The 18,347-nt window shown below is 34.0% G+C and overlaps 1 protein-coding gene across 1 annotated transcript; it reads right to left on the bottom strand.

Annotated features, from left to right (window-relative positions):
• Positions 1–6,734: 6,734 nt before the first annotated feature.
• LOC128179323 (protein shisa-5-like) lies at positions 6,735–13,163 on the bottom strand. The gene is made up of 4 exons (XM_052846725.1): positions 12,848–13,163; positions 8,388–8,520; positions 8,181–8,251; positions 6,735–7,832 (listed from the first exon to the last, which is right to left on the bottom strand). The coding sequence occupies exons 1-4, from the start codon at positions 12,906–12,908 to the stop codon at positions 7,648–7,650; spliced, it is 450 nt and encodes a 149-aa protein (XP_052702685.1). The 5' UTR covers positions 12,909–13,163; the 3' UTR covers positions 6,735–7,647.
• Between the last annotated feature and the right edge of the window lie 5,184 nt (positions 13,164–18,347).

The raw sequence follows: 18,347 nt of genomic DNA on the forward strand, positions 1-18,347 counted from the left end.
AGAAAAAATCTGAGTTCCAGATACCTGGATCGCCTCATCAATGTGTTTTTGTAAATAAAGAAACACTGATATTTGCATGTTTAGTTCCAAATTCACTTAAAGGTTTTTATCCTGATGGAACAGAGGTTGATTTTATATTAATCATCCAGTAGAACTGAAAAACAAACCTTGCCTCTGTACTGGTAATACCAGAAACGTGTTGTATATCAGCTGTCAATCCTCAATTTACAAGCTGAAGATTAGAAATAGGAAAACGAATGTTATTGACGCTACTTGTATGGCAGAATTTAACGTGAAAGAGAGCACCCTTGATGCTTTTTGTGTCGATGAAGACCAAAACAAAATCATAGTTGCAACAAAAGCAAAGATCAAAATTTTCACACTTTATCCTGTTTTACAAGTTCAAACAGAAGTGATTCCATGCCCAGGAATCGACACTCTGCCATCACAGTGTTTAACACAGGACCAGGTTATTGGAGTGAAGGGAGACGAGCTTATTTGTTTCTCTCTGTCTGGCCAGCAAATGTTTCGATATAAAAATTCTGACTTACAAAACATTAAAGCTGTGACGTTTGATCCTTTGAAAAATGTGTACGCTGCTGTCACAATAAAGATGCCATGCCATATGTTTTCAGGCAGTTATGATTTTCAACCATGTGTTAACTGTGGTAAGAATCGAGCAGAACACGCAGACCAAGTCAGAATGTTTCAGATATTGGCTGATGGCAGTAATGGCCGATCGCAAATTGCAGACTACCCGAACGCCCTGTTTTTGTTCTTGGATGAAACTTCTGAACAATTTATTCTTTCTGATGGAAAAAAATGTACTGTCTACAGGCTCTCAATTTGACGTTCTTTAAGAGTTGTTTCCTATGTTCCATAACTAACATTTGACATCACATAGCAATAGTTAACATGTATAGACTTTTGTGATTATGTGCGCATTTTGCATGAAACATGATGCTTTTGATAAACTAGCATGAGATTAAGAGTTCGTTTTGCATACAAATATAAATCAGTATTTTATTTGTGTATAATTATACAAATATGTGATAAGCCGGATATTTGCATGTAGCAAGGAACCTATATATATTTCATCATCCTTTTAAGAAGGTCCCGTGGAGAATTCTCGATCTATTCGAATTTGGCTATTTTGTAACTGTTATATCTTATCAAGCAAATTTAAAGAGTTGTTAACAGATTATTACTGTGGTTTGCCTGGTTTTACTTTTTAGAGTCTCAACATTTTTGTAAACATGATATCAACCTATTCACAATTTACCATTATAAATAAAATGCATTATTGTCTTTCCAGTATTACGTCAATCGAAAGAAACGGACGTTTATAGAAAAGCCATCATTTTTCTAAAAAAAATTTTTTGAAACGTTCTGTTTGATTGCATAATAATTAAAAATTATGTTTTTTCAAAGTTGCAATTCTTATATGTAATCAAACAGCGTTTTGCCTAAAGTTATGTTTCAATTAAACTGAACTTTAGTATTTACCAAGATTTATTATTATAAGTATGAATTTAAGATTTTCAATTGACATTTTTTCTCAAAGAATGAAGAACCCCAATTAGTCGGGACATGAGCCCAGATGCTGTGTAACAGTATCAAATAAACCGGGTCGAAATAATCAAAGAGGCGGGATTGCTGATTATGTTCAAATATTAAAAGGGTCTGATTTAGCAACGATCTTAGTTCATGTATTCGGTTATTTAACTTATTAACGTTTTAAGGGCGAAAACAGGTATTGTATTTAACTGTCATTTTAAAGTAAGTTGTCATATCCTTGCGACTCCCCATATGACCTTGGTGGTTGTCCATACGGTTGAAGTTGTCCATACGGTGGGGTTGTCTGAAGGGCTGAGGTTGTTCATATGGCAGTTGTTGTCATGTTAAGGCTTTACACTCTTCCGTCGATTGTTATATCTTTCATGTTTAATTAAGAAATAAAGTACGAGTTTTTGTGAATGTTGCAGAATAACCTCCGAGGTCGAGAAATGTTGTTTGAAATATAAAAGCCGAGGCGTTAGCCGAGACTTTTATATTTCAAGCAACATTTCGAGACTGAGGAGGTTATCCTGCAACATTCACGATAACAATAACTTTATTTCTATTCTACTAACATCCCAGTATTTCTATAAATCGTTTCTCCTATAGAGAGAAGATCTAGGTCATTTTGACGGCTGTTCTGTGTAACCCCAACGATTTTGTTCGTAATTTCTTACATGTTTATCGATCAAAGGAATCACATGCAGACGACAGAATTTTTTTTGGATTTTTAATACTCTTCCTTATTTATAAAATATCTTTGAATCATATTCCTAATATTTTAAGGGCAATTTAATACGAATATTAAACACTGTGCCTCGAAAACCATTGTCAACCTCGGCGCGTCGGTTGACAATGGTTTTCTCGGGGTGTCAATTTCAACTGTTACCCTCCCAAACAGGCACTATTTATATTATGAACAGTATTGTAGAGTAAAAGTTCCGATTTATAATAATATCCTTAAATAATCCAAACTGCGTAAACGTCTTTACATCTTGAGAAATCTCTCAGCACTTACCATCACGTGACCTCTAATAAGCAATCTCATTGGTTCCTCAGTACAGTTGATTCGGTAAAATAAATGTTTTAGACGGAGGCTCTAGTAGCTTTTTTTATTGCTACCAGTCAGCTTGCGTGTGACGTCGATAATGAACTTGGTGGATTCGATGGACATCCGCCAGCGGCAAAAAAATTGCAATATTTGTTGAGGATTCATATTTCAATATTATTTTTCAAATAATAACTTATTTGCAATCACAAAATATACAATAGATAGAACTAAACATATGACAATTAATAAACATCATTTCTCACTTAAAATCGTTTAATACCTCAAATTCACAATAAGTATTAATATGCGATAGTTTAATACGTATTGATGCTGTTTGGGGTTCACAAGCCATGCCATGTAATTGTAAAGTGGTTATTTGTATTTTTATACAGCCTCCTGCCCGTGACACCAAATAATGAGACAAGAATTATCTAGTGGTGGGGGAAATATTGAACAATTATGGGATTCAATGAATAAACATGACGTGGTTCTTTGTCTCTATCGTATATCGCTTATAAATTAATCTCCCGCGGTACGTATCTTTCAATATAGCCCCCCCCCCCCCCCCCCCGCTATGTTTTCCTTTTGTTTAACTTTACTTAATTTTTTACTTTTCTTTCAGACTATAATCAGCTATAAAGTGTTTTGGCATGCATACTTGACCTAATATAAAGATAATGAAACAAACATATTAAATATCCAAATTTCACTCTTCAGCGCATAAGAAAACAAAACAGTCAGTGGTGCCACTTGAAAGGTGCATAGGTTGAGAACCCAGGCCATGTGCTGTGATGCGTGAATAATCCTGCATATATGACTAGAGCTGTTGATTTCAAAGTGATTTTGGAACGGCGTGTTTTTAAAAGCTGTCATATAAAAATGTTGCGTGTGAAAAGTGTAAAAACATTTAACAGAAATGTTTCTAACTGAATTATGGAGGTATTATAGGTGTTATAACACAACACATACTTTTCAATATTGATATTGACAAATGTGTTATAAAATCTAGCCTATGACATAATGGAAACAATAGAATTAATATTGTTGTTACTGGTATTATATTAACTTAAAGATTTTCTTGCAAATAGAAAAGCAAAATTAAGATCATTTATCATTGCGTCACCAGTGCTGGTCGAGAGATAATTATTTTTTCAACATTGACAACTGACATCATTTGCACCGCGCAAATAATATATTTGTTTTCTTAGCAAAGCAAAATATGCGGTATAAGTTTCAAACGAGCAGTCATACAAATATGAAATAAATTGAATCAAAAATAAATTTTGTATCGTTTTAGGAAAACATCGTTTACTCACAACCCCCCCCCCCCCCCTCTAGTCAAGTTGGTAAGGTTAGGATTCTCCCACTTCGAAGGTTCGAACGATTAACAGGCATGGAAATATATCATATCAGACAAGCAAAACAAACTTAAATACCAAATTATGAATGAAACAATGCATTTACAAAATATCATTGTTAAAATTAGCTTTAAAGCGACACTAAAGTTATTTTCCCTCGCCTTGGTTATTTTTTTTAAAGACAGTTAGATAAAAGAATAGAAATCGTGCATGTAATGAAAGAATGGATCTTTTTATTGCAAAAATAAGATTTTTCCGGAATTCAAAATTAATATATTTAGAAAAATTCTAACATAATTTACCGTTTATATTGTCAAAAATTATCAATACAAAGGTAAATTAAGAATTTTCAAAATTTACAAAGTATTATTTTTGCAAAGTTGTTAGGTTAGTCTTTGCACGAAAATTCATAATAAAATTCATAATATATATAAGTTATGGGGAAATTGTCATTCATGGTATTTTAACTTTGAATAATAATGAGTTTCGTCTACATAATTTTGGGAAATGCAAAGAAAACTTTCCAACACTTTCTCTACCATCGATTCATTCGTTCTGAAAAAGAAAAAGAACCGTTAGGACGAATTTGCGAGATTGAGATCATATTGCCTAACATTAGGGGTTTTAAGCAAGGGTAAAGATGAAAAATTTTAGCTTTTCAAGAGTTGGTATTGATTATTTTAGCACAATTTTTGTATTTTTTAAAAATTATGAATCGGAACTATTAAAATATATTTTTGGGGGGTTATGTTATAAATTGATGTATTCCATATAAAAGCACGGAGATGTAAGATTCTCAGAGTAGTTTCAATCCTGTAGTATTTTAAAACCGTCATACTCAAATCCTTCTTTACTTTAGAATTTGAAAAAAAAATCATATATTTATTAGTTAAATATTCCTACAAAATAATTCCTTTGTCTTTTAGTACTCTTAGTACTTTGATTAACTAAAACGTCAAGTTTTTGAGGGAATGTGTCCGATGTTAATGCCAATAACAGGCACGTAGCATCGTTTTTGAAAGTGGGGGAGCCAGACTCATCCAAAAAATCTTGACAAGCAAAAAATAAAAAATTTAACTTTCCCAAAATCTTCAAAATCCTAATCCGGGGGGGGGGGGGGGGGGGGGTTGCTGCGAGAAAAAGTGGGGAGGGGGGGGGGGGGGCTGCCCCCCCCCCCCATGCTACGTGCCCGAATAAAGTGTTGTTTGCCTATTAATCCCAATGTAGCAAGCTGATTTTGTATGAATAGTGATGTAATCGTTAAGCTAAAAATGCAATTAATTCTAGGACATTTTGTAAACATTAATATTGGAAAGATCAATAAATCGTGCAAATAAAAGGCATCTGTGTTATTTGTTTGTAAAAAATGAGAACTCAAGATTTCTTTGCAAAAAGGGAAATTGAAAGGGGTAATGCAAACAGTTTGATCCAAGTGGCGTACATGTATAAGAGGAGAAACATGCTTTGAGTCTTCTATTGAAACCCTTTGCAGAAAACACAATGTGACGACATATATCTTACCTTCTGCTTAATTCTAAAAAAAAATTACTGGCTAACAACAGTCACGTAGAGAGCATTTTATATATTCCATACATAGTTAGTACAAAATATTACTCCCTTTGAGCATTATGATGTCATTTTAGAGCATGATGACATCATGTTTTTTACCCAAATTTAAAAAACTTAAACAAAAGACCCATGAGCCTCATCGCTTACTTGAGGAAAAATAGGTATGATAAAATTAGATTCCATTGTGTTCTTCACTTTGTATGCACTAATTCAACCAACCTGGCCCCAAGATCATGAAGCAAACTTAGACTTAATCTCTTATTATTCATATTGTCCTGATATAATGTTGACAATTACAAATTTCGTTCGTCATTTTATGTTAAACCATTATTTTATGACTGATTGAAATTTTGACTTAAGACTGAAATTGCTTCCTGATCCTGAGGTCTGTACAAGTCATTGAATATTTTAAAGATACCAGAGGCTGTACAGTCTTTAGTACATCATACAGCTCTAACACCGTATGTGACCAGTTTCCTGACACATCCTGTCGATATATTTCCCCTCCAATTTTCAAAACATTTTCATAAATGACTACTGTAGATTCCTAATTAAACGCGAGGAATTAATATATGCGTAAAATCGTGACAAGCATCCTTCGCGAATTTTAAAATCTCTCCATTATTTTCTTAGAGTTGAAAACTATAAGATTCAAAAATAAAAATTCCGCATTCTCGAGTTTATATTCTCGCGATTTGATACAAAACAGAGAGATCGCAGAATTAAGTACTCGCGTGCGTAATATAAGGAATTTACAGTATTCAGGAGGCAGACTACAATCGGCCCATATGATGATCATTTACCATCGTATACAGAAACCAATTCTATCAGACGTTGAATGACACTAGCTTTAAAAACAGGCATGGACTCGCTAGACAGTGGAAATCCAATAAAGCAGAGGCTTCTTTAGCGTATTCTTTATTGAAAATTTTAATAGCTTTAATGTTAATGTTTATATGTATAGTTTTAATATTAATGTTTATATGTATAGCTTTAATATTAATGTTTATATGTATAGCTTTAATATCAATGTTTATATGTATAGTTTTCAGTCCCCTGGATGATTTTACCTTTAATTCTGGTTACATGTATTTTTTCTCAGGCTGATGCATTCTTGCTTATGGGTTGCACAAAAATCAAGAAAAATAGACTTAAAGTTTGTCAACGTTATGCAATCATCAACAACAACAACAACAAAACTTTGTTATAAAAATATTTTAATAATGAACACGTATATATCCAAAGCTTTCGAAAGCAAATATAAAAACAAAAGTCTTGTCAATGCAAAAATAAAATAAATCCTTGGACAATAGTAAACCATGCTAATAGAATTAATTAATTGATTAAGAATTAATTAGAGCCTTAAATGTGTAAGCTATAACAAATTGCTAGCTCCTATGTAGTCGGGGAACAAGATCTTTCATCATGTTACGGTGTCAAATGAACCGAGTCAAAGTATCCTAAGGGGGAATTCTAGATCATATTGAGGTACCATTCCTTGAGTCTTATATAGGGAGGAATAACGTTCATGCTTAGAGGTATGTAACATTAAATTGACCGGGTATTAAACACCCGGGATGGGGGAGGGGGGGGGAGGGAGGGAGCGATTCATGATTTCATTTTAACGGAAATATGTGCTAAAGAGTACTATATACATAGAAAAGCTTGTACAAGGGACTTTTTCTTCACAAAAGTTGTTAACATTCTAAAAAATAAACATAAAGGAAATTCATAAACGCAAATGTTAGTGAAAAATGAAAAAGCTAAAGTCCAATCACACACTCTCAATTTCTCTTCGACATAACAGAACATATTTTTTCAAATAAAACAAAAAATGATAAAAAAAAAAGTTTGTAAACATATTTTTTGTAGGCAAAAAAAGATACATAAAATAAAAAGAGTATTCAAAAAAGAGTTTTCATTCATACAAGAGGTCTTACTTTTTCAAAGCACTTGGATTAAGATATCGATATATTATGACAAAAACGACTTTAGAACTTGATACAAAATTGCATAAAACTGTAAAAAATAAATGTTGTTTACATATAAGCCTATCATATAGGCTTAATGTTCTATTTCTCTCTGATTTTCATCCCCTTTCCTTTCTTTTGCTTACACCTTTGGTGGTTCCCCGTAAGGCTGGGGTTGCCCATAAGGCTGGGGTTGCCCATAAGGCTGGGGTTGCCCATACGGTTGGGGTTGTCCGTAGGGCTGAGGTTGTCCATAGGTGGCAGTTGTGGCAGTTGTTGTTGTCATGTTCGGGTTGTACACAACTCCGGGCGATTGTTGTCTCTTCTCTGAAATAACAGATTGAATACATGGGATCAAAAAGTCAAACTTATTTTAAGTATTAGAGAACATTTGTTTTTAAAATTCAACTTTTTTCAAAACTTAAAGAACATTTGTTTTAAAACCTGAAACAGCCCACTGACACAATCAGAATTATTAGAACACAGAATATGTATTTAACTTACTTTTGTATATGTTTTATGAAATAAACTTCAAGTAAGAATCAGTTTCTCAGTATTTGATAGAGGGTGCTTTTATTAATCAAATATTTCCGATCTATTTTAGGCACCATCGCCGTGCTCTATTTATTTGTCGATCATTAAAATATTGCAAAGTGTTTAAATCACGTGACTTACTGTAACAGACGCAGCAGACGACAACACACACGATAAGGACGATCAGACCAACGATTGGACCCACGATCACTCTGAAAGGTCAAAGGTCAATTATTATCATGTAAATCTAAAATAAAACCAATTGCTTCGCATGTATTCCTTTTGTAAGTCTTCATTATAAACTGTGAGTGTATATCATATCAACATATATTTGTTTGCAGAACGAACCCGATGCTAAGGCAGGTTGCGGATCCGGTACATATGTAACCGGAAGGACAACACCAGATAGTTCCGGTACAGCAGTGGTAAAAGGATAACAGACAGTCGCTGTCACTGTCACAAGTCCCATCTGGACTCAGGGCTGAAAATTAATTTTAAAAAATTAAGAATGAGGGTACACATGTATTCAAACTTGAATATAACATCACTTGAACCGTTAATTACAAAAATAAATCACATTTTAATATGTTGATCTCTAAGACATTAATCAAGAGTGTCATATTAAGTGCGTATGCCTGGATTTCCTGTTGAGGAATTCTGGGAAATTATATGCTGAATGTGATTCAATTCTTTATACATTTGTCTAGGTCCTATTGGACTTTATCTCAATGCAATTTCAAATAGTTGGTCTTGAATATCATACAGGAGAAAGTTCTGTTCCTCCTGATTATTTCAATAATAACGACACGTCCAAAACATAGTACATGTACATTACATATATCTGTCTTTCAACACAAGCCTAGCAAAAGAGTTGTGAACTACACATTTCATGAACTTTTGCAAAACAAAAACAACCATGGAATACGTATTCTGTATTGCACGTCTCACCTGGTGTAAATAGATCATGACTTCAAAAGCTACCTGGTCTCATTGATTACATCAGTAATTACTTTTAAAGTCTTCAACTTACTTGATTGAATGCTGTTACATCAGTAATGCCCTTTATTTATAATTACAAGTTGTCTTACTTTGATCGGCACACAAGGGGAATTGATATAAGTTACATATGTCCAGTCTCGAGCAACTGCCATAAACTATCCTAGGATTTGTATTGTAATGTTTACCCATGCAAATATTTGCCAATAAATTAGGAGTCAATCACCTTCCCTTTGATTGACATTTCAGGTTCTGAATACACCCTCTTTTTCATGCACAAAACCGAAGGTGAAAATTTTAGCCACAGTTTCACAGTTTTATTCCATATCTGATTTTACACCTCATATACCTTCATTGGACCATGAACTACCAGACTGAGTACTTAATTGTCATATGAATGGAATAGAAGTGAGTTCCTCTAACCACAAAGTGCATGCAGTAAATATTCTGGTAATTTATACCCCTTCAAATATCCAGCCAAAACCTTAGGGTTTCCCCTAATTTCAAACTTTTTGACCGGGGTCTTACGTGCCAAACAGTTCCTGGTGCCTTTTACTTTGCACGGTCGAGATAGCTCGTACTACAACTTGAGCGGATTGTCTTGAATTTTATGACAACCGTATGTATTTTCCTGAAGCATCAGCAATTTACACTCAATTCACATACATGTTACGATAAAAATATTGGTCTTTACGAAAAAAAGAAATCTACCATCCCTTTTAAGATATATATCTATAAATCAATATGAAAATCAGATATTCTTATAATTACATGTAAAATGAATAGTCGTGTTTTGCTTTAAATGCATGGGAGATGTGTAAGCGTACAAAATAAAAAAACTAGTGATTGATCTTTGTAACTAGTGATTTTGTATGCATACACATTAAAGTAATAGTAAATTATCTTTGTAACTGGTGATTTTGCAAAAAGTGGATAGAATTATGCGACAGAAATGTCGGTCCTGGGAATCCAAAATGGCGATCGCTACGGACCGTAGCCAGTATTATTGATCATTGTTGCTATATCTTATAATGAATAGAAATGTATTTAATATAACGTCAGGTGTATGTCCCCCAAGGGTAAATTCCAACAAAGTGCTATTTGCCTATTGATCTCGTTGTATCAAGCTGATTTTTTAATAGATAGAGTGTATTTTGTAAAGCTTCTTATATCAACAATGTTTTATCATTTTATTACATCGGATATTCACAGGACAGTCAGTAACACTGACTTTGATGAGATCAAAAAATCTTGCAAATTAAAGGCAACTGTGTTATTTGTTTGTAAAAAAAAATATGAGAACCCAAGATTTCTTTACTTAAGGAAGGAGTCTTTTCTGGTTTTCGACTTGTCAAACGTAAAATTGATTAATTGTTCATTAAATCAAGATGAAAGGAAATTAAAATAGAATATTTTTCTTTCTTTTTTATCATCATACAACTTGGCATAGAAAAAGTAATCAAAGTTTACAATCTAACAGGGACTATATTTTTGGCGTAATATTGGCGTAGGAAAATATCACATGTTGCGCAATTAAGAATTGCTGCAGATTAATGAGTCTGATTTAGCATTTTAAAAACAATTACATTAATGTTGGATTTTTTTCACCAATGTAAACTAATGATATGATACTTGGGTTTCGGAATATGTTTTTAAAATATGATTTGCCTATCAAACTACATTTTTATAGGCTTTCTAAAGCGCCCATTCTATACACTGATTTTTGTGAAAAAATCACTAAAATCAGTTTTTCTCTCTTATAAAACGGTCAATATATTAGCTTTTCTGTCAATTTATATCTTTTAATAAAGTCTTCACTTTACATAAAAATCATAAATATTTTATTATTTGAAGCCTAAAAAAATAATAAACATTTCTTCAAAATTTAAGAAAATTAGAGGAAATGCGGGCTAAGCAATATCAATTTTAGTATAAATATTTATTCCGATTTAGTAGTATAAGCTGATAGACATTCTGATATTCTATCATTCCATTGAAGAAAAGAATATTCAAATCTTAAACAAATATCTACAGAACTGCAAATATCCACACTTATTTTTATCATCCTTTACGTTGAGGAAAAAGGTAGTGACCTTGACCTGACCTTTATGCAAAAACGAAAAGGTCAAATTTGATAAAACTGATATAATCATTTGGTAATATGATCCGTGTGACTGTGTCAAAATTTTATGAATTTCTATTTATAAGAAATATGTTTGATAACGAGAAGACTCCTTCCTTAAGAGGAAAGGGGAGGGGATGCAGACACAGCTTGATCTTGGCGGCATTTTAAAGCGGGAACATGCTTTGACCCTGTATTGGATTGATACCTATTGGGGTAAACACACATAAATTACGACATGTATACATGCACGTAAGTAACTCGGCACTCTAAACCGGGACAGTTTCTACCCAGATCTTTCATTTTTATGCGCATTAGACATGTTTTTCCAACGATTTTAAAATTTAAACAAAAGGCGCATGGCTATTCCATTTATTATTCATACCCCTGCCAACGATACGGTTGTTGGTTTTAATTTGAAACAGGATCGACAAGGACAACTGATGCATAAATAACCGAACTAAACTCCTGACAAAGCACAAATCGGCCAAATAGTGTTTGTATATGAACTGCGTTATCATTTAAACTGTAAACAGACCCGTGATTGCTTGTCAAACAATACCATAAGACAGCACATTGTAAAACGTTTACAAATACAGCGCTTTCTACATTGGTAAGAAGATCCGAGTTAATTGGGGCGATACACTTTACGTCACTACGTTTCAAGTCAGGGTCATATTACAACATCCTTCAACCCCCCCCCCCCCCCCAAAAAAAATAAATATTGAATTATAATTAAGTACTTCCTTTAACGTTAGCAGTGAAACCAGTATCGATCAGCGGGTACTCGTTTGTGCTTGTATAAACATTAAATCAGACCACTGTATTTGCCGCACCTTTCAGAAAGAACATTTTCGGTCTCGGTGCAGTGAGTTTCTTCCCGGGCAATACATATATTACGGCAACTTCCGGTTAATAAATATTCTTTAAAAACAATTATTTGAAGCAATATCAATCCAGGATTTCTCTAGCTGTATATGTCAGATAATTATGATTTATGATACGTCCCTACCTGTGCCGTATAACTATATACTTGGTTGAAGAATTGATTTTAAGAAGGTATGCATATACACTGTAGTTATTGTAGTTACTGCAACTTATCAGGGTAATAAATATAAAAAAAAACCAGTAAAGAGGTCGCACATGGTCATTGCTTAATTAATCCTTACCATCCGATAAGCAGTGTTCCGAAGTTTGTAAACAAAATAATCTGACCTAAATCAGAGGAATTTAAATGACCGCGAAGTTGTGTTTGGGATGGGACGCCGACGCCAAAGTAAAATGCCCTGACTCCAAATGTGTTCGTATTTGTTTTCCGATTTCATTACAGATTTTGTCATTTTAATAGCCTTAAAGTATAAAGCTAGCGCTTTTGCTGTCAATTTTTAACATTTGTTCCTGGGGTTTTTTTTTGGTGTTTGCATTCACGCTCTTACTAGTTGGAACATCTGCGTAGAGGTTAATGCATCTAAATTAAGCGGACAGCTACCGTTTGTTGAGTTGACCTGCGTGCGCGTCACATGTTAAATTACAAAAAAAATAAATAAAAAAAAATACGCAACTGACATTTACATTGATTTGTTTGTTGGTGTAATTTGTTAACTAATGTTTTCGTTTTAAAATGTGCAAACCTGGTGGTGCACATCATGATATGTAAAAACTGATCATTTAAAAAAATATCAAACTGTACCTTGTGCCAGAGGTAACAACAACAGAGAGAATAGTAATCCTACAACTTTGTAAAACTCCATATTTCTAAGACCAAGTAAGTTAACGACTTAGGACTCAAGGTAAAATCTTTCAATTTGATTAGCTGCGGCGCGGCCGATTCACGCTCCGCGAAGTCTTGGTAATCCGCTCAATATAGTCCCGTGGAGCTATTGACAAAGGGTCAAAAGTTCATCGCAGTTGTGGCAGACTGAACACAATGATTTCTACAGAATGTATGTTAATACTGGGTACATACAGGCCAGTAATGTTCAATTCATTCACTAGATGTGGGGAGTTTGCCGTGTTGTGGTTTAATGAGGAGCGTATAGTTTGTCTATGACTATACGTTCAGGAAGAGGTAGTGACCATGCAACGGGAAAGGTTGGGATGGACACTTGTGCCGGAAAAAGACAACAATTGGAGACTTCCTCAGTGTGTAGTATGAAGGATGAATAGGGGGATAGCCATCTTACTTCAAGAGACCACAGCACAGAGAGAGAGAGAGAGAGAGAGAGAGAGAGAGAGAGATAGAGAGAGAGAGAGAGAGAGAGAGAGAGGGGGGGGCACCTTACGTTCTGCATTCAGCTCGCAATGATACTTTTATTTCATTGGAAATATTTGTCTTTTTCAAATCAACCATGAAAATGTTGATATTCTTGAAAAAATGCATATGGCTTTAAGAATTTTTGATTCAGATTCCATTGAATAAAGAAGACAGAGCCACTTTAGTTGATAAAAAAAACCCTTTGGCTAAGGCATCAAGCGCTTCAACATTAATAATACATATAATCTGTAAGGCTGTCATTGCTTTTAATGAATAAAAAACCCGGAACCACTTCAATTTTTAAAAAAGAGGAAACCAAATGGTTGTTGTTAAAAGCACTCCTGCATTAGCAATTCTATGATCTAACAACTGCCATGCTTATTGGCTACTTGTATTTTAAATTTTAAGAGGAGGAAACAGTGATTGTAGTACTATCCTACATTAAGATATGTATTTGTAAAACTTTTCATAAATTCTTGACAAGCACTTCCCGCTCTCATAAAACACTTCCTTGTTGTTTACAGGCGCATGCTCAGTTGTAAGGGTGGGCGATCGCTGCGCATAGGTTTTGAGTTCACACGTCATTGTTACGCATCATGAAATGTAATTAATCTTTGCGTCATTTAAAATCCATCGTTCCGTGTTCAAATTAAAGGGTTTGATATTACAAACTGAACGGCAGATATTCACTGTTTGTTCTTTATTTTCTTTAGTACATCGCCTTGAAATTGAATTAAAATTTTTAAATCGCATTTATAGTTTGATACAAATATTTAAAATGAAATAAAAAAGTTTCTGCGAAATCAATTAATACACTGTATACCGAATGTATCCGTGAAATGAATGTCACAAAATGTCACAATAGTTTCGGTTACCCCATGCCCTCGACCCACACGCACCTACTGAAACCCCCCCCCCCCCCCCCCACTCTGTCTCCACAATGTGCAGCGACACATAAATTGTATCTTTATACAACTTCAACATTTCAGAAGAAAATTATACGTCCAGGTGTATCCTACACCATCGCTCATCGATTGTTCCATATTCTCAATATCATCACTCCATTAGTGTTATCGCGTGATACAGCAGACGTACAGCTTATATTAGAAATAACTTGTTTTATTGATGCATGACCTTCTGCTACTAAACGAGATAGGAAAAAAGTCGTCTAAGCCTTGTAGTAAAAAATTCAAATAGCTTGCAACTGTTAAGTATTAATTTTTTTTCTCGGGTTATAAATTCCTGAAATCAAATATCATTAAAATATATATTGTTAGTTATATGGTTTGTAGATTTCCTAATATTGCTACATATGGTCAGTAACTTCTCATATTAAATTTACTGACCATGTATAAATCATATTTAGTTAATCTACAAACCATGTAACGATTATGTTTCAACGGCTGTCTTTGTTTTAATGATAAAAAGTATATAATAAACAATGAAAATAAAGCTTTTATAGTTTCAATTTGAGTACGAAACATTCGTCATATTACTCCTAGAATGACGCCATAATGCTCGAGGGGAGATATATTCGTACTGACTGTACTGATATTGATGGTATCCACGTGACTGCTGTTAACCAAAACCAAATCCAATAAAACGAAAGTTTTTTTATGATAAAATATTTACATTTTTCAGACATGAGTGTCTTTGTCTGAGATAAATCAAAAAATTGCTGAAAATTATATAAATATTAGGAATCATTCTTTAAATATTATAAGGGGATCAAAACGGTCGGACGTGATCAAATTATATTACAGCCCTTCATGCGTCATTGGATCTGATCACATCCGAACGTAATTTTGATCACCTCATGATACTCAAAAAAGATTTTCTATTCTTTAGGGCTTTTTGGGATTTGATCACGTGACCAGCCAGTATTAATGTCCCGATATACATCCAAAAATGATATCCTATTTCTTAATTAACATTTTTTTCTATATTACACCTAGCTGAATTAGCAGTAAGATAAAGGAAAAAAAAATGTTTTATATGATAGTTTTTTTTAGTTCGTAATTTTAACTGTTTTGTGATGAGAATGTACTCATTTATTTCTTTTTTTTTACAAGAAATAAAAGTACTTCATAATAAAAATAGGTTCATTGTCAAATGTAAAGAGAAAATCAAGGACAGTCAATTCAGAAAACCATATCGGACACGCTTCGGCTTACATCTCCTGGGTAATACATGCGCCTACCAGTCTTCTTTATTGTCGTCGGCAGGTTTATGGGTAGTAAAAACAACCCGACTCCATTGGATAGTTTAACTACACACCGTGGCGTTGGAGCCGACGGGTTATCTACTAGGTTACTTATTATCTTAGTTGATACCTCAATAGACCGTGTTATTGGATACCAGTGTAATGTCTCGTGGTGATATCACGATAAAGGTTCTGTAAATAAATAACGAGGATGTATCGTGTACTTGCAGAGCTGTTTTCATGCAAAGCAAATGCGAACGTGATTGTAGATTAAGATGGTACATTACTATTAACTGTCCATAAGATCATAACAAAAATACCACCAAAATATTTAAGTCAATACACATTAATCTCTCTCTCTCTCTCTCTCTCTCTCTCTCTCTCTCTCTGAGAGAATTTTTTTTCGTAGTTTGAGAGACTCATTTATGAATGTACCTCTAAGTTAAAATTTCAAATACTATATTTATGCATAAACTACGAGGGTATCATCAAGTAAAAATCAACAGTTGTTTCAGTTTTAAAATTTTAATATATTCCAATATCTCTACATGGAGTTTTTTGTCCCCACGAGATAAATACTGTCTAAAACTAAAAGGGCTTCCACTCATCGAGCCGACTTTAAACAAGAAATGTTTGTGAAACATTTATGCAACGGAAACTGCAAGTATTTGGTCCAGTTGACGTTACTCAATCAAAAAATAGCTTGATCGTACTCAAAATCGAACTTGATCTAGATATTCATAAAATAAATATATATATATTAAATTTCATCTCATTAGGCACACCCTCTGCGAGACAAAATGAACGGAAACTGATCTAATGATGGACCGACCGACTGACCGCCGGGCAGCAGCAAAGCAATATGCCCTCTCTTTCGGTAAGGGGGGGGGGGATAGAAATTAAATGTAGTTGTTGTTCGGAAAACAAACCTAGGTTGCAGACCCAGTACACACGTCCCCTGAAGGCCAGCACCAGATAGGTCGGATACCCATGTACATGAAAACGTCAGTCGGTTGTTTGCCAGCCTCAACCAGACAACCTAATTAATGCCTAAGGGTTACAAACTATACACAATAAAGATTGAAATGATCAACAGAAACTCACCTAATTAATGCCTAAGGGTTACAAACTATACACAATAAAGATTGAAATGATCAACAGAAACTCACCTTATTAATGCCTAAGGGTTACAAACTATACAGAATAAAGATTGAAATGATCAACAGAAACTCACCTAATTAATGCCTAAGGGTTACAAACTATACACAATAAAGATTGTTATGATCAACAGAAACTCACCTAATTAATGCCTAAGGGTTACAAACTATACAGAATAAAGATTGAAATGATCAACAGAAACTCACCTAATTAATGCCTAAGGGTTACAAACTATACAGAATAAAGATTGTTATGATCAACAGAAACTCACCTAATTAATGCCTAAGGGTTACAAACTATACAGAATAAAGATTGTTATGATCAACAGAAACTCAGACATGTGATTCTAAACTTTGATAATAAGTAAGCCAGCTTACAAATCTGGTGAAATTTATATTTCTTTTGGAAAATAGAAGAACTACTGTGGTTTCATCAATATTCGTTGAATACCAATTTTCGATGATTTCGTTGTTAAGTTCATCCTTGAAATTAAATATTCATTGAACTGCAATTTCTGCTAATATTTTGTATTGATAGGGTCATTGGCCACGAATTTATGTATCCTTGAAACTGTGATTTTTACTTTATCCACGAAAATTGATACCCTTGAATATTAATGAAACCACAGTATATTTTCACGTAAAAAAAAACCCCACCCCTGATATAATATAAATACTTTAAAAAATCATTATTGCGTGGACCCTGAGGTCCACGCAGAAAATATTAAAGCGAGGTTAAACCGGATGCTATGGGGAAAATTCAGCCTGCGCATGAGCTAGCCTGGTTCCTGTGCGTAATGGGTAGCTCAGGGAACCAGGCACGCACACGTTTATCTGAATCGGGATCGGGATTACATGCCATACGCACACATAAGTTCAAAGGCGCTGTAATTGTAAAGTTTTCGGTAAACAGTACAGAAACAAAGTAATGATCGACATGTGATATGAACTGTCAGTATTGTGAAATAAGTTAATGTTATGCCGAAACTACAACATGCATCAAATAACATATTTGCAATGATTTGTTGTTTTCCGAATACACATGTAACTTTACTTTTATAGTAGGCGAGGCTAGAGTACTTCCCGATTAAAAAATTTAAAGCATTTAAGTATGATTGAATAATTATGTCACTATATAAAAGTTTAAATCACAAGAAAAATGCATCAAATATGAAATTAATTCACACAAATCTGTCACTGCATAGTTAACAAAGTTGTGCAAATCGGAATGTGTGCGCAAATACTGTAAACATACTATTATTCGCGACGACTTTATTTCACGATTTACTTCTGATAAATTGGTTCGCTACGACTAATGTTCGCGGCCAAGCCTTATCCATACCAGTCTTACTATAGCAACCCTGTGCATACGACAACGAACGGTTCGCTGCGAGAAATATTCGCGACAACGAGGCCCTCGCGAACCTCGCGGAAAATTTTCGCAAGCGAATAAAAGTTGGTTAACAGTAGTAGAATTCGCCGAATGCCTGATACTATACATGCAAACTTCATTAATAAATATATCATAATTATCTTAGAAGTATGAACCCATTAAATTCTGAGATAAAATGTCAGG

Source organism: Crassostrea angulata, chromosome 4 (assembly GCF_025612915.1).
Source record: "Crassostrea angulata isolate pt1a10 chromosome 4, ASM2561291v2, whole genome shotgun sequence".
NCBI classification, from domain to species: domain Eukaryota; kingdom Metazoa; phylum Mollusca; class Bivalvia; order Ostreida; family Ostreidae; genus Magallana; species Magallana angulata.

Coding starts and splice junctions, on each gene's coding strand:
- LOC128179323 (XM_052846725.1), bottom strand. CDS start 12,908: ATGGAGTTTTACAAAGTTGTAGGATTACTATTCTCTCTGTTGTTGTTA. Junction 8,521..12,847: donor GTTGTTACCTCTGGCACAAG/GTACAGTTTGAT, acceptor ATTAATTTTCAG/CCCTGAGTCCAGATGGGACT. Junction 8,252..8,387: donor GCAACCTGCCTTAGCATCGG/GTTCGTTCTGCA, acceptor TTGACCTTTCAG/AGTGATCGTGGGTCCAATCG.